At 36.8% G+C, this 25033-nt stretch overlaps 1 protein-coding gene across 1 annotated transcript; it reads right to left on the minus strand.

The window, feature by feature from the left end:
- Window positions 1-1322: 1322 nt before the first annotated feature.
- Window positions 1323-24274, minus strand: LOC113758618. Its single transcript, XM_027301393.1, has 6 exons — window positions 24042-24274; window positions 19302-19356; window positions 18024-19133; window positions 2771-2829; window positions 2265-2351; window positions 1323-1378 (listed from the first exon to the last, which is right to left on the minus strand). The coding sequence occupies exons 1-3, from the start codon at window positions 24272-24274 to the stop codon at window positions 18135-18137; spliced, it is 1287 nt and encodes a 428-aa protein (XP_027157194.1). The 3' UTR covers window positions 1323-1378; window positions 2265-2351; window positions 2771-2829; window positions 18024-18134.
- Window positions 24275-25033: the final 759 nt, after the last annotated feature.

Consider the following 25033-nt stretch of genomic DNA (forward strand, 5'->3'; position numbering starts at 1 on the left):
TAATAATTGAATGACATTTTATGATATTTTTAGTCACTTTGGTTATATTATTGGAAGAAAATGAATCATTTTGGTTATAATTGGTGAAAAATGTTCTTAAGTGAGTAAATGAGGTTTTTATCACTTTTTGCTTGTATTTTGTGCATTTTTGACAGTTTTGACACATTTTCGTATTTCGGCTATAACTTGAGATACAGTGATCGGATTGAGATGATTCTTGAACCAATTTGAATATAAGAGATAGACCTACAACTTTGGTGAAGACATCAAAATCTAGTTTAAAGGTTTTCCAGGTCAAAAAGTCGAATTACAGTAGCCAATTTCTATGGGTCAAAGCTGAAACAGAGCATTGAGCAGTCAAGAGTATTTTAGTCATTTCTCAGCCTACACAAATCCAAATGACGTGATTCTTGATGCATTGGAAATCTAACTCAAAGAGCTACAAGTTTTATGTTTTGGTCAAGAGTTAAATCAGCTTATATAATCAAGAAAAGATCGGTTGAAGTTGAGGAAAAATCGGAGCAGAGCTGGAAATTGAACAGAAATTGCACAAAAAGGTCACTGTACTACAAGAAATTTGACCTTTAGTGACAATCTATTCTTGTCACAAAAAAGTAAAAAGTCATCACTAATGGATTTTACTGACAACTTTTCGGTCGTCACAGGGTCGTCACTGAATGCCCGTCGGTAAAAGTATACACTGATGACTTAAAAGTCGTCAGTGAATAAAGAGCTTTTGTGACAACTTTTCTCATCAATAAATGCTTTAAGTTTAGTGACAACATGACTTCTTATCAATGATGCATGAAACAATATCGTCACTAAAACTCAACAATGGTCATCGTATATGGTCCAATTACTAGCAATTTTGTTGTCACTAAACACCTTTCAACAGTGACAACATATTGTTGTCAATATAGAATTTAATTCAATTACAACAATTGTTGTCAATAAAGACATTTGATTTACTGACAATAGGCACTTGTCATTGGAGAAATGTGATTCAGTTACAATATCTTGTCACTGTGTAGTTTGATGTATTTCTTGCTAGAGTAATATAAAAAAATGGGAGCCACCAACAATGCTTAATGAATAACAAACACATTCACCCATTACAATAGAAAATGCCAAAATATTATAATAATCCTTCCAATATCATAATCATGTGCAACATCACATTATAAAGAGTTTGACAAGTAGTATTAGAATGAGTTGTATCATATAAGGCAAGGGAGCAGTACAAAACGAATCCAAGTCCCAAAACATTTTTGTGTTATACAAAACATTTCCTAAGCATAAGATAGCACTATAACCAGTTTTTGAGCTAATAAGTAGCCTCGGCTACTCATCTTCCAAAACTCTAAAATGTGCAATATATCTGCAATAGAAAAATACAATTATTAGTAGATGACAAAACAAACTTGAGACAAGGAAAATCAAATGAGGATTCACAAAAAATAAAGTCTCATTTATTTAAACTCTCATCCAAATAGTGACTACATAAAGAGCAGAATAAGAGACAAAATAAAAGCAAAGATAGCTCTTAATATGCACATAGGAACCAATTATAGAGAGTAAAAACCAGGTATTGTCACAGACAAAGAAAACTCTTAATATCAAAGACGTATAACAGCCTTCAAATTTCCTAAATAAAAAAACAAAAGTAACAAGCATTTACTAAATTCTTTGGCAAATTACATGTTAATATTGTCACAGACCAAGGATTAAGGTTCAATAACTTATGCTATTTTTGAATCGCAACAGCCACTGTATCTATAATAAATATGCCTTAGTCACAATTTAAGGTCTCATATATGCTGGAAAATTACAAGAGCGTCTCATTTACAAACATAACACAATTTAGACAAGTATATATAGTTGAAAATAGGCTTATGCTGGAAAATCACTTGTTGTCCATAAAAGGGCAGCAAGTAACATAATGAAGACACGGCAGTTAATTTAATCTTCCCAAACAACAACAATGAAAAGTAAACAAAATGGAACACAGCCATATTTGAGATTGTCATGAACTGGAGCAAGAACACAAAAAAGTACAAAAAAAATCATAGTAATTAGTCTTAGCTATTAAATCACATTAACCACTGTGCACCTACATATGCATTATATACATAGTGCATTTAGTAGCTGTATAGCAACATTTCAATTTTTAGGATGATTTAGAAAGTATAAATTTATAGTGAATTGGATTGGCTATAAATAACAGAAAAAAAGAAGCAAAGAGGAGATAGAGAGTATAAGGGTACCACAAGCGAAAATGGTAGCTTGATTGGTAGATTGTAATATCCTAGACCCAAATCCGAATCCGAAGCCTCTGTCAACAGGTTCAATTGCTGCAAATAATAACAAAAATCAGTCGACTGCAGGAGACATTAAGAAGCTAACTTGAAGCTAATACTAGCACTAGAAAACTATAGAAGGAATTCTTGGTCCTAAAACTAATTGAGAGCCCTCTTGGCCAATAAGTCAGCAAACAATAATGCAAAAAAAAGGAAGCTGAATCAATTACTCTCACACAAACAACTCAACTAAACCATGCAAAAACTTCCAAAAGGAAGGAAAAGAAAATTACTCCTATCATATTCATTAATTGGCAGGAAAATCAAACACAAATCAGAGACCACTTGTAGCTTGTTTATATGCAAATGTCTCCTAGAACAAAGTGAAAATTGTCACTTTTACAAAAACTTTGTTGACAAGACCCAACCATTTGAAACAAGTCTAACATAGATAGAAAGGAGTATATACTTACCCAAACATCACAATAATTGGGAATTCCATAGCAGGGACCAATAGCATCAGCATAATGAGCTGCAAGACAATAACAAACCAATGATGTCCCTACGAAATGATAATGTGCATTATAAGCTCGAAGACAATGAATAAAATGGTAGCTGTAGTTCTTATAAGAAAATGTTTGCTGTAGACACCAAATTTTGAATAATTTGTATGTATCATCTATTTCATGATTTTCATTTTAGATTGCTTGCATTTTAGTTCGTTATTGTGTGTTTTGCACTATTAGTTGTTATGATATTTTAGTTTTATTCATTTTCGCCCTTTTAGTTGACCTATTTCATTTGCTATTCATTCTTATTTACTTTTAGTTTTAGTTTTTAGTTTTAGCTTTTAAGTTTAAGATTAGCATAGAGTTTTTTTAGAAAAAAAAGAAAAGGAAAACATCAAAAATATGTTTTAGTCATTTTGTTTTTATTCAATGCTTTCTTGAAGGAAAAGTGAAAATGAAAAATCATAAAAAAAAAAGAAAAGAGAAAATTAAAGAAAAAGAGAAAAATGGAAAAATGAAAAAGAAATTGGAAAGTTGCATTGTGTTGTTTCTGGTTTATTTATTTTATTTAATGTTAATTAAGTTGTTGTTATTATTATTATTATTATTATTATTATCAATTTTGTTTAATTAATTAGTTGTAAAAAAAAAAAAAAAAAAATGTGTCGCCGCTTGCACGCTGCATTTTTATTGCAGCGTGCAAAGGACGAAGGGATGCTGATCAAATGGCCAAGAAAAAGGGGGCTGGATGGGGATGATTGCTGACCATTAAACACAGGGTTTGGGGGTGGTTAGCTCATATAAATAGGACAGAAAACAGTAGCCGCAAGGAGAGCTAAGGGTGACGCGGGGAAATCTGGAAAAGAAGAAAAAACAGGAGGAGAGAGCTGACGGAAGAAAAAACCGAAAGCAAGAGAGAAAGAGAGGTTTTAGAGAGCGGCGACTGAAATTTGGACAAAAGGGCAAAAGAGTGAGAGAGTGGACGGGCTAAGAGGAGAGATAGCTAGGGTAGCCGCAAAAGAGAGGATCCGCGGAGGAAATAAAGAAAAACGGAGGAGGAAAAACAACGGCTGAGAGCAGGGGGGTTTGGTGGTAACAACTGCTGAGAGGAGGCTGCGAAAGAGTGAGGAACCGAGACACAGAAGGGAACCATTTTGAGAGATAGAAAACAGAGAGGATAACAGCGAGGTTGTAGAGAGAAAGGAGACAATCTTCAGAAATCAAACTTAAAAGCTCGGAGCTTCAAAGTCGCTGTCAAAGCTCGCGGCCTGGACTCGTTGAATCTGGCTTATCCGACCATTCCCACGGTGGTTTAACTCCAAAGGCAGCAAAGAGGTAATCTTAAACCCTTTTCTGGCCTATTTCTTCTAAACATTGGGACGTGGGTTTCTGGTTCATTAGCATAATTGCAGAAGTTGCGTTTTGAAGCTTGCCGAGCCTGTATCTCATGACCTTGTCTATGAGAAGCCTCCTTTTGTTGTCTACTGGTCTGCTTTTTTCTGTGTTATGCTCACCAAGAACCTGTTTCGTTGTTTGTGAATAAAAGGTCAGGTCTTGTGTACGTGGGTATGATGCGTACTCTGAAATTTTTGTGATTTGAGGTTGTAAGAACTCAAAAGCTATCATCTTCTGTGTTTCCTTTCCCCTGGTGAAACTGAGTGTATATTTCGTAGATTGCAGATTTTTGTTTTTCAATAGTTTGTTTGTGTAACATGAACCTCTGCTACCTCAAGCTCGAGGCTTTTGGCTTGTGGCAGCAGGGCGGAGTCTGTCTTCTGATTACTCGAAGCCCACAGTTTCATTCCCTTTGATTTTGCCCGGCTGTTTCGGTCAGCTTTTATGGGAGGGAAGGTTAGATGATTATGCTTAGAGACGTTCATGACAAAGGGTTTGGTACTTTTGGTGTTGAGTGTGTATGCTTAGGAGTTGGAATACGTTCAAATGCTTGCTGAAAAACAAACCATTTTTCTCCGTATGAGCTTTACTCCAGATTTTTGCATCAGCTCGTTTTACGTTCCTTGCTGGTTTGGAGATTGAAATTATATGTCTTGTTGTTTAGTTACCAATCATGATTTTGGCTGAAAATTTTTTAAGCAAAGCTGTACGCTTTGGGTCCGAAATCTGAGCTTGAAAAACCAGCTTAGCATTTTCTTTCTCCCCATGAAGCTGGAACGGAAGCAAACTGCATTTTTCCCTTCGCGTGTCTTTCGCTGTTTGAACTCTCAATGGCTGCTTCATGTTCAGATTTTCCTTGTTTGGATGAGTTTGATGCTGTACTGTTTAAGACCAAAGCTTTGGTGTCTACTTGAGATTATATGCCGAAGGGAGGCTATCTGGTTATCTATTTTGATTAGCATGTTTTGTTGTATGATGGGATTGGTTGGTCAAAATGTTTTAGTTGTCAAAAGGTGCGGCTGTTTAAGGTTTTGATGCAGAAGTCTATTTGCTTGTCACGTAGCTTGCATGGGTTGCATGAAAAAGTTCCCAAAACTTGCACTTTGACCCCCAAGTCTCCCCTTATTTCACTATGACCCAATCAATTGAATAATTTCATCAATTTGGTCCTTGGCAATTTTAATTCTACAATTTCATTGCTTGTTTGTTTCAATTAACTACCATGCTTTGTTTCAATTGCACTTAATTCATGATTTTAGGGGCTTTATGACCAAGTGAGCTTGTGTTTGCCTATTTTCTTTAATTTTCCCAAATAAATTGGTACCTTGACCATTTCTTTTATTTTGGAGGATAAATAAGTGATTTCACTTCATTTGGACTCCACTCCAAGGGAGGTACACTCTATCCCTTATTTGCACTTCATTTGACCCTACGTGCTCCTACGTGTTATGTGAATATGCATGTCTATTTCGCTTTCCTTGCCTTTCTTTAATTCCTTTCATTTATTTCATTTACTCTTGCTTTTTATTTAAGTTATTCATTATGGGGTATGTGTACACCTCTTGGCTTGTAATAGATAGGGCTCGGAGAGCATCTGGTCCATTTCCCCTTCCCCTTGGTTGCTTGCTTAAGTGCTTTATTAGGCTCTTTAAGTTATTCATTATGGGGTATGTGTACACCTCTTGGCTTGTAATAGATAGGGCTCGGAGAGCATCTGGTCCATTTCCCCTTCCCCTTGGTTGCTTGCTTTTGTTGCTACATGTTTAATTGCTTTAGTAGGCTCTTGCATCTAGTCGAGCATGCTAAGTGCTACGTGCTACGTGTTTACGAGCGTTTTGGCATGTCTACTTGCTTTCTTAGCCATGAATGAATGGAATGGATGAATGTACATCTCCGCTAGTCCAACGCTAGTCGGAATTCGTAGAATGGGCTAGTCCAATGCTAGACCCTTAGGGATTTCCCCTCATTAGCATATCATTTGTTTGTTCACTACATATCACGCATTTTCCCTAGTTTTATCACTTGGCATGCTCCTCGAACCCCCTTTCCCTTCATTTTAGGATTTTTGCATATCATGATAGTTGTAGGGTCCATTTGCTTGAGGGTCCCCTTCTGATAAGGGAAACGAGCGAGTGTGGCTACTCGATAGCCTTAGCACGCTAGTTTTGCCTTCTAATCAAAGGGAAAATCGAAGTCGAAAAGTTAGGAGTCCACCCCCGTATCCGACCTGATGCATTCCCTTAGGTTCATTCATTCTCATTTATCACTTACTTATTCTTTTCAATTCACATTTTTCTTTCCTTATTGTTCATTTTGATTTCTACTTCACCCAATTGCACTTAATTACACCTATATGCACTTATCACTATATTTCATACACTTGCACACAAACACTTAGAATTTTCATACGATTGCACACGTGCACCTTTTCATACACTTGCACACAAACACTCGGATTTTTAATTTCTTTCATACACTTTCACACTTGCACACTTGAGTCTCATTTGCATTAATCGACCTCTATGGGGTTTTCCTTTGTTGGCCGCCACAACTCATGTGGTTTGGGACCAAAAGCCTCACGAGAGACATCGTAGAATTTAGGATTGCATTTTCCTTTCCGTTTTGCATTCATATAGTCATATCCAACGTGCGAACATACATTGGGTAGAAAAATTAGGAAAATTGGCTTAAGTCACGCAACTAGCCTTGGCTAGGTCGAAGGGGTGCCTTGGATTTTTATCCTTGCCTTCCCCTTCGTCAAATGTGACCCCCGATCCCTCTTTTGGTTACGCAGACCCAAAAGTTCTCAAAAAGGGTTTATTTACTTTTTTTATTCAAAAACAAAAATCATTTTTGGGTGACTTGGTACACCCTAACTCTATACCAAGTGGCGACTCCATTTTTTGATACCAAAACCCTTTTGAACTTCACTTGGCCAAATCGTCGCATTCTAAGTCCCATGGCCTTTTACTTTTCATTCCGCACACGTTCACATGTATATCACACACACTCACACCACACACATCATTCACCATTCAAAAAGTGGGGCGCGACAGTTGGCGACTCCACTGGGGACTTCCTAAGTGGGTCCAAGCATTTGACTTGGCCATTCTTTTCCTTTTTCTACCCTTTTTTATGCATTGCATTTGGATATTAGGGTTGCACTTTCCATTTTTAGGGCCTTTTGCCTCGTGCGCGTATCCAACTATTCCCTCACTCACGTACGTGTGATTGATTGATTGGATGTATGTTTACTTATTTATCTCGCGCTTGCATTGCATTTGGGGGGGGTGTGTCACCTTTAGAGCCTCGTGTGGTTCTCACCCCTTCCCTCAAAATAGGGGAACACTTCATACGTTCACGTTTACTTGCTTTTATCCCATTTTATTTTGTTTTTCGTGGGCGTTTCCCACACCGCCTTGGATTAGGATCGATCGCCTTGGGTAGGCGGCTGGTGTGCTCTGCGCCCATAGCGCTACCTAAGGGATCACTCGAGCCACCGATCAAAGGCCCTGGGAGTGATGACCCTTCGCCTTTAGGTCTGAAGGCTTGGGAGCCGAAGCTTTATCGAGTCTAGGCATTAGTGAACCAAACCTCATGCATCCATATTAGAATAACCTAGGGTAGAGTCGGCCTCACCTTTTCTTAAGCACATTAGGCACGAGGGAAGGGGTTCCACCCCTTTTACCTGCTTTATTGTATTTCTTTTCCTTAAAATGCTCCCAATGTGTTATGTGTACTATCGATTGCACTAACCATTCTTTTGTTTTCTTGGATTGCATTCATGTGCCTTAGCAATAAGAGGCCTTTTGGCACTCTTTTAGTGACTTACTCACTGGTTAACTTACATGTTTAAATTTCAGTTATTGCACTTGATTTTCAATAAATACACTTCATGTTTAGACCTTTTCCCCCCGTTGCATTATTTATGTCCTTTAGCTCACATTTCATGTTTGTCACATATTTACATAGCTTTAATAAATGGCATCATGCATAAACCATAGAAAGGGAATGCCACATAGGGAATCCCGTGGTTAGGAATAAACCACCTTGTGTCTCGGATACTTAATCCAGCGAGACTTGCACGTTTACATTTTGTCACATCCGAAGGGGTAGTGCACAAGGTAGGGTAGGATCCAATCATTTTTATAGAGTGATCTTTGGAATATGAGCATCTAATAATCACTTTTTGGCCATTTTATCAAAAATTGGTAAAAATCCCTTGCGTGAAGGACATTAATTTGAAGAAATTCACAAACGATTCCTCCTATTGAGATGATAAATAAATTGAGGCCAAATTGTGATTTTAGAAGGCTCATAGACTGATTTTCTGAAACCACCAATGGCCGGCCGATTCGATCAATCCATTTTGTCAATTCATAATCGATTTTAAATAAACCATTCCTTTGACCAATTTACCCTTTTTAGGGTCATTCGGTCGATTTTGAATAAATCATCAAATCTTTTGACCAATCTACCCTTTTTAGGGTCATTCGGTCGATTTTGAATAAATCGTCAATTCATTTGACCATTTTACCCTTTTTAGGGTCTTTTGACCAATTTACCCTTTTTAGGGTCATTCGGTCGCTTTTGAATAAATTATCAATTCAATTGATCAAATTACCCTTTTTAGGGTCTTTTGACCAATTTACCCTTTTTAGGGTCATCCGGTCGATTTTTGAAAAATCATTCAATTCATTTGACCAATTTACCCTTTTAGGGTGACTTGGTCGATTTTTGCATAAATCATCAATCTCTTTTTCATTCATCTGGCCAATTCACCCATTTTTAGGGCAATCGAATCGATTTTGAATAAATTAAGTTTCATTCATTTGACCAATCTACCCTTTTTAGGGTGATTCGATCAATTTTTGAATAAATCAAATTTCATTTAATTCATTTGACCAGTTTACCTATTTTTAGGGCAATTTGGTCATTTTTAAATAAATCATCAATTTTATCCAATCCATTTGACCCGTTTTTTCCCTTTTTAGGGTTTAAGTCTAAGGGTCACCGAATAAATTAATTGAGACATTGCAATCTCTTTTACACATTATTTCATGCATCGATCAAAGTAGCAATCCATTCGGACTTTTCCCTCATTTTAGGACAAATCTTTTCATTCCAATGGGCCAAATTTTTCAAATTATTTTTCACTCCATAAGCTGATTGGATCCATCAGGTATTGTATAGTGCCTGCTCTGGAGGATTGCATTTTCATGCTAGGCCTACCCTTGGCATAAAAAGGGTTCCCCCATAGGGCATGCATATCGATTTTATAGTCTTGATTACTAACTCTGGATATTTTTCTTTTGTTTTCCCCCTCCCCTGCATTCATAAAAATATTTCAATAAGGTGAAAAGATTTCTTCTATACCTGATAATAATTTTGATCTAATAAAAGTGTCAAAACTGCAAGTGTTATTTGATTCTTGGGCAGATCCTACAACGAAAACATAAATGATTTATCTGGAAGCTCTACGCTAAAGCCTCTGAGAGATGTTGTAATTGTTTTCCAAAGGAAAATTTTGTATATTTGATTTGTTAATACATTTTGTTCCCAAGAGAAAAGAGACAAAAAGTGTATATGTGGAGCTCTTTACAAGTCTCTCTTCTCATTTGTACCATAATTGAATGAGAAATTTTGTTTCAAACTTTTTCAGCAATAAAATTTTTGGACAATTATTGTTTTGTGTATATTTATGTACATTTCATTCTTTATTCTTATTCATTGGAGATTTCATGATGAATTTTAAGAAGTAAGACCAAATTGAGAAGCTTCAGGATCATAAGTGTCTGCTTTCCAAAATCCTTACGTACACCAGATTGTTGATTCGAGTCATCCAATAAGAGTGCTAAAAAGATGGTCACTCAAAAGGTCCAATGAGATACCTTTTCTCCTTCATTTAACCTCAAAATAAAATCAGTCACATTGATTGATAAATTGCAAATTGGGACATTCTTTGCTTGGAAAAATCCCCATTGGTTTAACCGGATTCAATTCACATCTAAGTGAAAGCAAAAATGTGCATTATTCTTGTTCGTTTTGAAAATTTGGAATGATACTTTGAGCATTTGTTTCACTACCTATACAGATTTTTATCACTTGCTCTCCCATTTGAGCCTATGAAAGAATAATTTCGTTTCAAATAAGAGCCCTAATGATCACCACCCTATATTGGAAAATTTTCAAATATCAAATAGGGGAATGGATTTTCAATGACCGTTTCGTTACTTTGGTTGTCATGAAGTGTAAGAATGATACTTTGGCCATCGTTTCTACAATCCAAACACTATTTATCCCTTGCATCCTCATTTGAGCAAAAATTGGTGGTTCTTTTCGACTGCACATATGATCGCACCCCACATTGGGGAAGGAGATTGGGGAATTTTAAAAAAAGAGAAAAGCAAAAATGCTAGAATAAGGAGGGAACCGCAAATTGGGGAAATTTGATTCCACTTGGGGTCCAGTTTTGAAAAAAAGAAGAAGAAAGAAAGGGAAGAGTTTTGTCCGCACGGATCGCCTACGTTTCACAAATATGGACGAACAAGGGTCTTCCTCAGTCAGTTAATTCAGATACACGCAAAAAATTTCGCATTAGCGAAAATTTCCTTTCAGAGTTATTGTAAGGAACGGAATACAAGTCAGGCCATCTTCTTTTCCAATCAAACATTCTATCCCTAGTTATCCCTTTTGAGCCTTCAGAATAAAATACTTCATTTGGCACCCCCTGAGAATCGCAAACCCCACACTGGGGGCGAGTTGGGTTGAAAAAGAAAATTTCAAGAAGCGAAAAAGTGAAAACCCACAAAATCAAAAGGCAAAAGAAGAAAAGAGAACCTCAGTTCAAAAGTAAACTGGGGCAAATTTTGTGAAATTTCAAAGAATGGCAAAAAGGCCGAAAAGTCAAAAGGAAAAAGAAAAATGAAAGTGAAAAGCCTCAATTGAGCAAAAACTGAGGCAAATTCTGATTTTACCCTAAAATAGGGTTGGCGCAACAATGCGATCTCAGATTCTTCAAACCAGTTCTGAAATCCGTTTTCAAGCCTTAACTTTTCTAAGCACCCCACCTGACCCCATTACAAAGCCGAAAGTCCTGACTTCTGTTCTTTGCACTGGCTTTGTCAAGGAAATCTCTGATGTCGAAAATTTTAGCTGTATTTCTGAATTGATTAGGTGTGAGGTTGACACTGCTCTTCATGTGAAACCCCGCGAGGTTATTTTTGAAAAGGGGGAAAAAGAAGAGAAAAACGAGCGAAATGAATGCAAAAAAAAAAAAAGAGATTTGATGCCGAAAGACCCTGTTGAGTGATGACAAAAAGTCAAACAAAGTCCAAGATCTTGGAGTCCAAATTGAGGGTAATTTTGAGAAAAACGCGATCTTCGGTGCAATGTCCTTGAAAATTATTTCTTTCTTTAGCTATCGTTTTCAAGCCAAATTACAAGCTGATAAAGTCCATCGTTGACTTATTCCTTCATGACAATCCAAAGTGGCGATTATGCTCGTAAGCCATCAATCATTTGTGATCATGGGAGTATAACCAGTTTTCACAGGTTTAGCTATCGTTTCTACCCATTTTATTGCAAGCCTATCAAGCTTGTATGTTGACTAAGTTTTCTTGGAAAATAAGGGTGACAAACTATTTTGCTTTCATGAAGACGTGATATCGAATGAGCACAAAATAAGACAAATCTTGGCCTCCCATTTCCAAGTCAGAAATAACGCCCATTACCCAAAGCTTCGATGCTAAGGTAAGGAAGAAATATCTTGTAATTTGGCATTATTTTGAGGAATTCATCATGAAATTTCTGCATGAGTTCAAACTTGACGATTAAAGTTTCTTCACATTGTTGTATGTGCACTCTTTTCTAAATTTTAGAAAGTGCGGTTTTTCTTTGTTCAAGTAAATGGGAAATCATCTAAACCAATTTTTGCAATCAAATGGGCCCAAACTGGGGCAAAATTTTTATTTGCAAAATTTTGCAAAATAAGCCCACACAGGGGCAAATATTTTTGTAGTCCAATTGAGGATTTCGTCCAAGAATCAAAATAATGCATTTTTCAAATCAGTCACGCTCATTTGAGTGCACGTAAGCCCTGTGCAGGTATTCACAGTTGAAGTCGACGAAAAGCATCTGGCGATGTGGAAGGCCGATGCCGAAGAAAGAGAAGAAAGAAGGGAAAATGGCCCTACACTGGGGCAAATTATTTTTGGAAAAAGATTCTCTCGAAAAATCAGAAACATTCAAAAGTCAAAAATCGAAAATCAAGTTCAAATTTTTGTTTCTTGGAAAATCAAAATTTAATTTCTTATATCTTGACAGATCAAATCCAATTTAAATTTCTGTCCGGGTCTATCCCGTGGGTCTATCCCAAATTTACATTTCTGTCCGGGTCTATCCCGTGGGTCTATCCCAATTTTAAATTTCTGTCCGGGTCTATCCCGTGGGTCTATCCCAATTTTAAATTTCTGTTCGGAGTCTATCCCGTGGGTCTATCCCAATTTTACATTTCTGTCCTGGTCTATCCCAATTTTACATTTCTGTCCGGGTCTATCCCGTGGGTCTATCCCAATTTTAAATTTTAGTCCGGGTCTATCCCAATTTTAAATTTCTGTCCGGGTCTATCCCGTGGGTCTATCCCATTTTAAATTTCCCGGTCTATCCCGTGGGTCTATCCCAATTTTAAATTTCTGTACCGGGTCTATCCCGTGGGTCTATCCCAATTTTAAATTTCTGTCCGGGTCTATCCCGTGGGTCTATCCCAATTTTAAATTTTAGTCCGGGTCTATCCCGTGGGTCTATCCCAATTTTAAATTTCTGTCCGGGTCTATCCCGTGGGTCTATCCCAATTTAAATTTCTGTTCGGGTCTATCCCGTGGGTCTATCCCAATTTTACATTTCTGTCCGGGTCTATCCCGTGGGTCTATCCCAAATTTTACATTTCTGTTCGGGTCTATCCCGTGGGTCTATCCCAATTTTACATTTCTGTCCGGGTCTATCCCGTGGGTCTATCCCAATTTTAAAATTTCCTGTCTGGGGTCAATCCCCATCGTTTGAGTAATTCGCAGCCGAAGAATGCAGGTAGGTATTTGGTGTCTACTTCTTTGTCTCAAGTTTTTTCAAAACTCAGACAAAGAGGGGCAAACTGTAGACACCAAATTTTGAATAATTTGTATGTATCATCTATTTCATGATTTTCATTTTAGATTGCTTGCATTTTAGTTCGTTATTGTGTGTTTTGCACTATTAGTTGTTATGATATTTTAGTTTTATTCATTTTCGCCCTTTTAGTTGACCTATTTCATTTGCTATTCATTCTTATTTACTTTTAGTTTTAGTTTTTAGTTTTAGCTTTTAAGTTTAAGATTAGCATAGAGTTTTTTTAGAAAAAAAAGAAAAGGAAAACATCAAAAATATGTTTTAGTCATTTTGTTTTTATTCAATGCTTTCTTGAAGGAAAAGTGAAAATGAAAAATCATAAAAAAAAGAAAAAAGAAAAGAGAAAATTAAAGAAAAAGAGAAAAATGGAAAAATGAAAAAGAAATTGGAAAGTTGCATTGTGTTGTTTCTGGTTTATTTATTTTATTAAGTTGTTGTTATTATTATTATTATTATTATTATTATCAATTTTGTTTAATTAATTAGTTGTAAAAAAAAAAAATGTGTCGCCGCTTGCACGCTGCATTTTTATTGCAGCGTGCAAAGGACGAAGGGATGCTGATCAAATGGCCAAGAAAAAGGGGGCTGGATGGGGATGATTGCTGACCATTAAACACAGGGTTTGGGGGTGGTTAGCTCATATAAATAGGACAGAAAACAGTAGCCGCAAGGAGAGCTAAGGGTGACGCGGGGAAATCTGGAAAAGAAGAAAAAACAGGAGGAGAGAGCTGACGGAAGAAAAAACCGAAAGCAAGAGAGAAAGAGAGGTTTTAGAGAGCGGCGACTGAAATTTGGACAAAAGGGCAAAAGAGTGAGAGAGTGGACGGGCTAAGAGGAGAGATAGCTAGGGTAGCCGCAAAAGAGAGGATCCGCGGAGGAAATAAAGAAAAACGGAGGAGGAAAAACAACGGCTGAGAGCAGGGGGGTTTGGTGGTAACAACTGCTGAGAGGAGGCTGCGAAAGAGTGAGGAACCGAGACACAGAAGGGAACCATTTTGAGAGATAGAAAACAGAGAGGATAACAGCGAGGTTGTAGAGAGAAAGGAGACAATCTTCAGAAATCAAACTTAAAAGCTCGGAGCTTCAAAGTCGCTGTCAAAGCTCGCGGCCTGGACTCGTTGAATCTGGCTTATCCGACCATTCCCACGGTGGTTTAACTCCAAAGGCAGCAAAGAGGTAATCTTAAACCCTTTTCTGGCCTATTTCTTCTAAACATTGGGACGTGGGTTTCTGGTTCATTAGCATAATTGCAGAAGTTGCGTTTTGAAGCTTGCCGAGCCTGTATCTCATGACCTTGTCTATGAGAAGCCTCCTTTTGTTGTCTACTGGTCTGCTTTTTTCTGTGTTATGCTCACCAAGAACCTGTTTCGTTGTTTGTGAATAAAAGGTCAGGTCTTGTGTACGTGGGTATGATGCGTACTCTGAAATTTTTGTGATTTGAGGTTGTAAGAACTCAAAAGCTATCATCTTCTGTGTTTCCTTTCCCCTGGTGAAACTGAGTGTATATTTCGTAGATTGCAGATTTTTGTTTTTCAATAGTTTGTTTGTGTAACATGAACCTCTGCTACCTCAAGCTCGAGGCTTTTGGCTTGTGGCAGCAGGGCGGAGTCTGTCTTCTGATTACTCGAAGCCCACAGTTTCATTCCCTTTGATTTTGCCCGGCTGTTTCGGTCAGCTTTTATGGGAGGGAAGGTTAGATGATTATGCTTAGAGACGTTCATGACAAAGGGTTTGGTACTTTTGGTGTTGAGTGTGTATGCTTAGGAGTTGGAATACGTTCAAATGCTTGCTGAAAAACAAACCATTTTTCTCCGTATGAGCTTTACTCCAGATTTTTGCATCAGCTCGTTTTACGTTCCTTGCTGGTTTGGAGATTGAAATTATATGTCTTGTTGTTTAGTTACCAATCATGATTTTGGCTGAAAATTTTTTAAGCAAAGCTGTACGCTTTGGGTCCGAAATCTGAGCTTGAAAAAACCAGCTTAGCATTTTCTTTCTCCCCATGAAGCTGGAACGGAAGCAAACTGCATTTTTCCCTTCGCGTGTCTTTCGCTGTTTGAACTCTCAATGGCTGCTTCATGTTCAGATTTTCCTTGTTTGGATGAGTTTGATGCTGTACTGTTTAAGACCAAAGCTTTGGTGTCTACTTGAGATTATATGCCGAAGGGAGGCTATCTGGTTATCTATTTTGATTAGCATGTTTTGTTGTATGATGGAATTGGTTGGTCAAAATGTTTTAGTTGTCAAAAGGTGCGGCTGTTTAAGGTTTTGATGCAGAAGTCTATTTGCTTGTCACGTAGCTTGCATGGGTTGCATGAAAAAGTTCCCAAAACTTGCACTTTGACCCCCAAGTCTCCCCTTATTTCACTATGACCCAATCAATTGAATAATTTCATCAATTTGGTCCTTGGCAATTTTAATTCTACAATTTCATTGCTTGTTTGTTTCAATTAACTACCATGCTTTGTTTCAATTGCACTTAATTCATGATTTTAGGGGCTTTATGGTCAAGTGAGCTTTGCTTTGCACATTTCTTTTAATTTTTCTTAAATAAATTGGTACCTTGACCTTTTTATTATTTTGGAGGGTAAGTTAGTAATTCCACTTCATTTGGACTCCACTCCAAGGGAGGTACACTCTATCCCTTATTTGCACTTCATTTGACCCTACGTGCTCCTACGTGTTATGTGAATATGCATGTCTATTTCGCTTTCCTTGCCTTTCTTTAATTCCTTTCATTTATTTCATTACTCTTGCTTTTTATTTAAGTTATTCATTATGGGGTATGTGTACACCTCTTGGCTTGTAATAGATAGGGCTCGGAGAGCATCTGGTCCATTTCCCCTTCCCCTTGGTTGCTTGCTTAAGTGCTTTATTAGGCTCTTTAAGTTATTCATTATGGGGTATGTGTACACCTCTTGGCTTGTAATAGATAGGGCTCGGAGAGCATCTGGTCCATTTCCCCTTCCCCTTGGTTGCTTGCTTTTGTTGCTACATGTTTAATTGCTTTAGTAGGCTCTTGCATCTAGTCGAGCATGCTAAGTGCTACGTGCTACGTGCTACGTGTTTACGAGCGTTTTGGCATGTCTATTTGCTTTCTTAGCCATGAATGAATGGAATGGATGAATGTACATCTCCGCTAGTCCAACGCTAGTCGGAATTCGTAGAATGGGCTAGTCCAATGCTAGACCCTTAGGGATTTCCCCTCATTAGCATATCATTTGTTTGTTCACTACATATCACGCATTTTCCCTAGTTTTATCACTTGGCATGCTCCTCGAACCCCCTTTCCCTTCATTTTAGGATTTTTGCATATCATGATAGTTGTAGGGTCCATTTGCTTGAGGGTCCCCTTCTGATAAGGGAAACGAGCGAGTGTGGCTACTCGATAGCCTTAGCACGCTAGTTTTGCCTTCTAATCAAAGGGAAAATCGAAGTCGAAAAGTTAGGAGTCCACCCCCGTATCCGACCTGATGCATTCCCTTAGGTTCATTCATTCTCATTTATCACTTACTTATTCTTTTCAATTCACATTTTTCTTTCCTTATTGTTCATTTTGATTTCTACTTCACCCAATTGCACTTAATTACACCTATATGCACTTATCACTATATTTCATACACTTGCACACAAACACTTAGAATTTTCATACGATTGCACACGTGCACCTTTTCATACACTTGCACACAAACACTCGGATTTTTAATTTCTTTCATACACTTTCACACTTGCACACTTGAGTCTCATTTGCATTAATCGACCTCTATGGGGTTTTCCTTTGTTGGCCGCCACAACTCATGTGGTTTGGGACCAAAAGCCTCACGAGAGACATCGTAGAATTTAGGATTGCATTTTCCTTTCCGTTTTGCATTCATATAGTCATATCCAACGTGCGAACATACATTGGGTAGAAAAATTAGGAAAATTGGCTTAAGTCACGCAACTAGCCTTGGCTAGGTCGAAGGGGTGCTTTGGATTTTTATTCTTGCCTTCCCCTTCGTCAAATGTGACCCCCGATCCCTCTTTTGGTTACGCAGACCCAAAAGTTCTCAAAAAGGGTTTATTTACTTTTTATTCAAAAACAAAAACACTTTTTGGGTGACTTGGTACACCCTAACTCTATACCAAGTGGCGACTCCATTTTTGATACAAAAAACCCTTTTGAACTTCACTTGGCCAAATCGTCGCATTCTAAGTCCCATGGCCTTTTACTTTTCATTTTGCACACGTTCACACATTACACACAACACATTCACATCTCATTCAAAAAGTGGGGCGCGACATTTGCATATAAAACATATGTTTTCTTCTTTTAATTTTGATACTAATCTATACTTGTACCTAATTACGTTACAACTACATATTCCAAGAGCACTACATAATCATCAAAACTTACATATTCATTCGATTTATTTATTTATATTTTTTTTAAGTCCAAATATAAGCAATTGGAACACCTATTCATATCACAGTAATAATGATACACAACTTTCAGGCTGAGTTCCAAGTTCAAAATAAGCTACTCATTACTCGCGTATAATCTACACCTATACCTACATAATTCCACATACAAACTCACATTCAAGAATTAAAGCAAATTATCTCATTCACTTTTGATATCACTTAGAAACCAAAAGGATCTCAGGCTTTTTAGCCTTACTGGGTGTATTAGCATTGGAGGTAGCACTGGCAGCTGCAGCTGCAGCAACAACCTCGCGTGCCCTGTTATCTAGCTAAATCAGACTGCTAGTCGCCAAAATGGCCTGCGGGTTCAGGTCATGGGAGGCCCAGCATACAAGCTCCTTATTGCCACTGAAGTTGCTGCTTTCACATCCTCTGTAATCAAATGCCCTAGCAAGCAGTGCCCCAAAATCCTCAATGCCGGCTGTAATAACTCCCATGGCAGCGGAATTCTCACCCCCTGTGACCTCAACTCGTCATCCCTCCCCTCACTTCGCAAATGCCGAATTTCTTCCACAACATCCTCAATCTCATTGTGACCCCTCGAGTCACCCGAAAGCCCATGGCTACTTTCAGTAAAATTATCAGGTTTTTGGGTAGTAAAATCATCGAAATCAGATTTACAAGGGCAATCCTGACTTGCCCAATCTGCCAAAAATTTGCAAAAATCAAGCTTTGACCAACTGGGCATTTGCGAAATCTGCTTATAATAACAATCAAGGGCAATGCCTACAATGGAAGCTCGTTTAGTAGACTTCACCGCCATCTGGGGTTCGAGAGGAGGCGATAGAACGCCGACTAGAGGCCGAGACGAGGGGTTATTGTTAATGGGGTTCGATTTATTCGAAGGGGGATTTCGAGAGGAGTGATAAAGAGAAGGTTGAGAGAGATCAGGGATTGAAATGAGCACGGGTATACCCGAATGAGCCTTGACTTCAGATGAGTAGAGGACAAGAAGGACAGCTTCGAAGCCGGCGAGATTAGGGGTGGGTGAGATAGCGGATGTGGTGGAGGAGGAGTGGATGCGGGATAGATAGAAGGAGGAGAGGAGAGAGATATAGCAGAGGACAACGAGGCGGAGTTCGGAGTCAGCGGAGAGGAAGGTGTCGTATAGCCACAGGCAAAGAGAGTCGTCGTCGGAGCCGGATGAAGGGGAGGAGAGGGAAGATGAGATGGAAGAATAGGCGGCGGAAGAGAGGAGGAGGGAGCGGGCAGGGCGGTCGGAGTTGGCAAGGAACGAGAGAACTGAGGAGGTTTCGGGGAGAAGAGTGGAGAGGAGATGGATTCGAGTGCGGGCTTTTGATATGGACTCCCATCAGGAGTGCATCGAGTCGGAGTTATTTGCTCAGGCAGCGATGCGGTGGGGAGCAGGACCACCGTTTTGGTGGTTGAAGGAAGTGGAGTTAGATGGGTTAATCTCGGTGGAAGAGGTGGATGAAGAAGGGGATCCACTCCTACCACTATAGCTAATTAAAACCTTCACCTTCGTCCCCAAACTCAATCTCTCAAACCCGTTTCCACCACCAACTCCGCTGAAAACCTTTATCTTGCACAATAAAAAAATGAAGTAATGGTATTCACAACTAAAATAATTCTAGTGGAGATGATTTCGCCCATAACTCAAACAATATCCAAAAAACTTGGGCACAAATTTTCATATCAAATTAACTGATAATCATTCTAAGTTAAGTAGTCACAAGTTTATTTACACTAATGAATTATTTATTTATTCAATTATTTTTATTCTAATGAAGTTATTACATATACAAGAAAATTAAATTAACAAGTAGTCTCATAAGTATACAACAGTTAAAAATCATTAGAGAACACATAATGATTACAAAAACACAATGCTTTTTTTTATTTTTAATTTGGTTTGAAGCATAGATTTTATTGCTATAGTATTATTCTTTATTTTTTAGTACAAAAACACAAATTTTCATCAATATAGGTGGCAAAATTTGTTAATTACATATAAGTGAAAATATACTTTTATAATTTGCAAATATTTTAGCCCTGCAATTTTTTATAATTGCAGCACTAAAGTACATCATTAATTGAAAATAACGAAAGTCAAATTCTATGGTTATAACAGACTTTCATTAAAAATAATCAAATGCTATTAATAAGACATTATTGTTAAGTCAAAATCAAAGAAAATTTAGTGATGACATAATGTTATCACTAATTTATTCAAGATTATAATGACAAGAAAAGTTCTCATTAACAAAATTGCTAGTTTTTAATATTGTCAATTGCTAGTTTTTAATACTTTTGTGAAAATATTGATAATGGTTGAGAAAATTTTGTTACATTACCGCAAGTGATAAATGTACTTTTGTTCTTTTTGAAACATTTATTTTAATGTTTAATTTTGTTTAAAACTATTGTACTAGTATAGATTTGCAAGACAAAACTTAAGTTTCTCAATAGTTAAAAAATTCATTACAGAGAAAACACAAAGTAGTAGTTGCAAAATGTGTATAAATTACAAATATTTTAATGTGTATAAATTACAGTTTATTTTAATGTTTAATTTTGTTTGAAACTATTTTACTAGTATACATTTGCAAGACATAGATTTATGGGTAATTTCTTTTTTTTTTCCTTTCACATATTTAATTTATGTTAAATACAAAACCTACCAGTTTCCCTTCCATAAAAATATTAGTGCAACACTTTTTGAATTTTACTTACAAACATTTATGTATTTAACATAAATTAAATGATTCGGAGTGAAATACCCATAAAGAGCAGAATATTTGTTCATGTAATGGAGGAAACCCACAAAGAGTTGGTATTTTATGGGCCATTTCTTTTTTTAAAAAAATTTAATTTATGTTGAAAAGATAACCTGCCAGTTTTCGTTTTGTAAGAAATCAGTGTAACACTTTTTGAATTTTACTTACAAACATTTATAAATTTATCATAAATTATATGTTTGAGAGTAAAATGCCCATAAAAAGTTGGTACTTTGAATAGATAATGCTCATTTGCCCATAAACTACACTCCCTGAAGGCTATTTTGTTAATTACTTTGTAGTACTTTGTTATTCCTTTGCTAATACTACTTGGCATGTAGTACAAAGGATAAATCTGGCATAAATTTCTTATTCCATTGATAAAATGACCTGTCTGCCTTATAACTATTGTAATGAAAGATATATCTTTAGAGTTTATAACAAATTATTACTTAAGTTTGAGAAAATTATAAAATATTTATGCATAGTTTATCAAGATACCATTCGCAATTTCCTAATAAAAAAATAGGGGTTAAATTGTAAAAGTTAGGGTGTCATAATAGAAATAATAAAATTGGTGTATTACATATGGGGGTTAAATTGCAAAAGTTAGAGTGTCATAGTAGAATTAATGAAATTGGTGAATTACATATGGGGCTAAATTACAAAAGTTAGGGAGTAATAATAGAATTAAAGAAATCGGTGTACTACATATGGGGCTAAATTGTAAAAGTTAAGGTATCATAATGGAATTAATGGAATTTTTTACAACATTTGGGGCTAAATCGCAAAAGTTAGGGTGGCACAGTAGAATTAATGAAAGTGACTTAGAAATAAGTACTTTAAACAGTGACGATCAATTCTTGTCACTAAATCCGAATCGGTAGAGTGACAGTGACGATATTAGAAGTTGTCACTATATAGAGCATTTTAGTGACAACTTTTTCAAGGTCGTCACTGAAGACTTAGTTGCTTTGAGCAATTATGACAACTTTCCTTGTCGTCACTAAACAACCACGTTTTGTGACGACTTTTGTCGTCACTAAAAAATGTTGTCACTAATGACCATATTTCTTGCAGTGTAGTTTGTGACGAAAATAACGGGTCGTCACTAAACATTTAGTTGCTTTGATGCAATTGTGACAACTTTAGGTGTCGCGACTAAAGAAGCTCCTTTTGTGACGACTTATTGTCATCACTACAAAATGTTGTCACTAATAACTTTTTTTTTTAGTGATCAGTGACGACAACAAAAAGTCGTCCGTAAATAGGCCAAGCAATAGTGATGATGTTCTTAATGTCGTCACTATTGTGTGTTCTAAACACTCCCGCGCTCTTGCTAAATCTTGGCGGGAAAAGTCGTCACAAATGAGTTGGCTCCCATTAGAGGTTTGTGACGAGTTAGAAAGTCGTCAATAAAGGATCCACTTTTGTGACAACTTTTTTTCGTCACAGAGAAAAGTTGTCACTGATGACCAATTTTCTTGTAGTTCCGGCCGGAACTTGGCAGGATTTATGGTCGGATTTCTGGCCAGATTGTGGTCAGTGAGGGCTGCTCTTTACGCGGAAAATTCAATTTCACCTCCAACAAGTCACATGTAATGCCAAACATGTGACAAGCACTTTGCAGCTGTAAAAGGGAGGTGTAAGCCTCATTCCTTGACCACCTTTCATCTTTATATAGCCAAAACTTGCAAGATTGAAGAGAGATATACGGGAGAGAAACTTGGAGTTTGCAGAAATGTAGTTCTTCCATTTTTCTTAGTATAGGATAGTTTAGTTAGTAGTTCATCCACTCTTGTATATTGGCTAGATTAGGATGAAGATGGAGATGAAGAAGGAGGAGTTGAATCTCAAGTGACATAGGTTATCTCTTCTTCAACTCTATATCTTTTGTATTGGATTCTTAAGTATGGTTAATATGCAAGTTCTGGATTTTGTGTTTATTATGTGTCTTTAAAGTTTATGCCTTGGGTTTGGTTGAACTTTCTATGATTGTTAGTATTTATTATTTGGCTATTTGATTGCTATTATTTGAGCAAGTTATTTTAGCACTTTGGCTCTTTAAATCATGATTAAACTGGTACTATTAATTGTGATTATCTAAGGTGTTGTTTCTGCAATGAAAATTGAGATTTAACACTGATTCAAAAAGTGCTAAACATAAGGAGTACACTCACGAGAGTAGAGGTCCACCTATGTGGTTTTAGTGATTAATTTCATATAATTTCATTGAAGATATGAACTTGTAGCTGATTTCATAACCATGCGAATAGGTATGGATTAGTTATAAGTATAGTTGATTCACTACGAAAGTAGGTTTCATATGCATAAGGAAATTACACCATAGCTAGCCTAGATAGTAGTATTCAATGATCCAAAAATGGCACTTGCATGAATAGTTAGGAATACCATAACCTAAGGAGTTTTCATTTGTTATTTTCTTGTATAAGTTCAGTAGGTTTCATTTCTTTTAATTCATTGATAGTCTAAATAATAGAGAAACTTTAATAGTGCTAGTAATTATTCAATCTTTCTCGTGGGATTGACCCGATACACGTCCTAAACTACTAATTTGACCTGTATACTTGCAGTCAAACGGGTGTAAATCGGATTTTAACTTGTACGTATATCAAAAGCCCGTCAATAGCCATATAAATTATGAATGTATAATGTCATCACACTAGTCCAATACTAGTTGTAGTCTTTTTCCATTTCCTTGTTAGTACAATGCAAGTGAGGACTTGTTGAGGTAAGCTAGTCCAATGCTAAACCCATAGGCCTCTTTGCAAGCTAGATTCATGTATTATGTGCCATCATTCCATTTTCATACATATATTTTTTTTTCTATTTTTAGGATCTTTTCTCATTTGCATATTATTTCCCCCAATTTTATGCCCCAATCCCATATGTGTTCAAACCATTTAATTTAGATTTGCATTTCATGTAGGAATTAAGAAGTTAGATAGTTCATTTACTTATTTAGACCAGAAAAGTCATCCTTTGAGTATGAAAATAGGCGATTATGGCTTTTCAGGGTTAACACCCTATTTGTCCTCTACAAAAAGGAAGATTTTGTCACAAGTTTTAGTTTCCTATACCCGTTATGTTGTACTCCCTTTCTTTGGTCACGCATCCTAACAATATAAAAATGCAAATGGGGCTATAAACAGTGAATTTTTGTCACAAGTTTTAGTTCCATATACTCGTTATGTTGCACTCCCTTTCTTTGGCCACGTATCCGAACAATATAAAACTGCGAATGGGGCTATGAACAGTGAATTCGGTCCCTCACTGGCACCATGATTGTGTGAGCATTTCCAAAATTTCACAGGAATGATCAATTTCAATGATCGGTGCCGTTGGAGCTTCCCATGGCTAGAATTTGTTTATGCAGTGTGCTTTGACTATTGTATTCTTTCATACCAAGTCTATCCTTGATTGAGTGATTAGTTAGCAAAAGGAAGCCTTCTGACCTTTCTAGGGTCATATTGGGTACTGCCTCTTTGATCACAGCAACAATGACATCACCAATATGAGCATATAGAAGATTGCTAGCTCCTATGATTTGAATGCACATCAATTCTCGAGCCCTGCTGTTATCTGCTACATTTAAATGGGTTTGAGGTTGAATCATATCATTTTGAAATCTGTCCTTGAATTTCACGTTCAAATGTTTGAACCGTATGGTGCCGCTATTCCTGACCATTAGTGCACTTTTGTGTGGCTGCTTCCTGTGCGTTTGATTAGTTTTTCCGCTTTGTGAGAGCACCAAGAAGATTGTTATAGAAGAGATCCTTGTTAAATTAGATTCCACAGTAGAAATCGTCTTCCACATTTTATATCCAAGGCTTTGTCTTCTGTCCAGAATTGCTGCGATTTCAGCTAGAAGGAAAAGATGTCTGTTATGGGTCACTAAGTATGTTGTTTATTGTTCTTTCTGTTCTCATTATACATACCATTCTTAGCTTCTTTTTTTTTTTTTGTGTTTGTTCTTATATGAATTATTGTTTACCTGCTGTTTCTTTCCAATTGGCAATTCATTGTCTGGTTGCATTGAATTGGTTTTCTGTTGTTGCTACTTATGTGCTTTCATCTATTTCTTTTTAAATTTACATGCTTAGTGTTCACTCTTATCATTACGCAAAGTTGATAGTCCTAATTTCATTATTACTTGGAGTTGATTGTTTTTGCTATGTTACTCTCTGGTTATATATGGAGTCACGATCTGCTTTCTATGATTGGTATATGTTGTCACATTACTTTTCTATGTTGATTAAATATTATATATATATATATATCTGTATTTACTTTATTCTGTATATCAATATGTATTTAGTTATTCTTATTATATATATTTGTTCACTATTCCATAGATATTGCGTCTTCTATTTCAGAAGCATAGATATCTGTTCATAATGGCTCCAAAAAGAAAATATGTTAGCTTAGAGGAACACTATCGTGAGCG

This window comes from Coffea eugenioides, unplaced genomic scaffold, assembly GCF_003713205.1.
Source record: "Coffea eugenioides isolate CCC68of unplaced genomic scaffold, Ceug_1.0 ScVebR1_605;HRSCAF=1310, whole genome shotgun sequence".
Taxonomy (NCBI): Eukaryota; Viridiplantae; Streptophyta; class Magnoliopsida; order Gentianales; family Rubiaceae; genus Coffea; species Coffea eugenioides.

Excerpts from the sequence above, each read along its gene's own strand:
- LOC113758618 (XM_027301393.1), bottom strand. The coding sequence starts at position 24,274 with ATGGTCAGGAATAGCGGCACCATACGGTTCAAACATTTGAACGTGAAA. Across the intron at positions 19,357-24,041 it reads CCCAATATGACCCTAGAAAG|CGGAGTTGGTGGTGGAAACG; the intron begins GTCAGAAGGCTT and ends AAAGGTTTTCAG. Across the intron at positions 19,134-19,301 it reads GTTTGGGGACGAAGGTGAAG|TCCATATCAAAAGCCCGCAC; the intron begins GTTTTAATTAGC and ends TCCTGATGGGAG.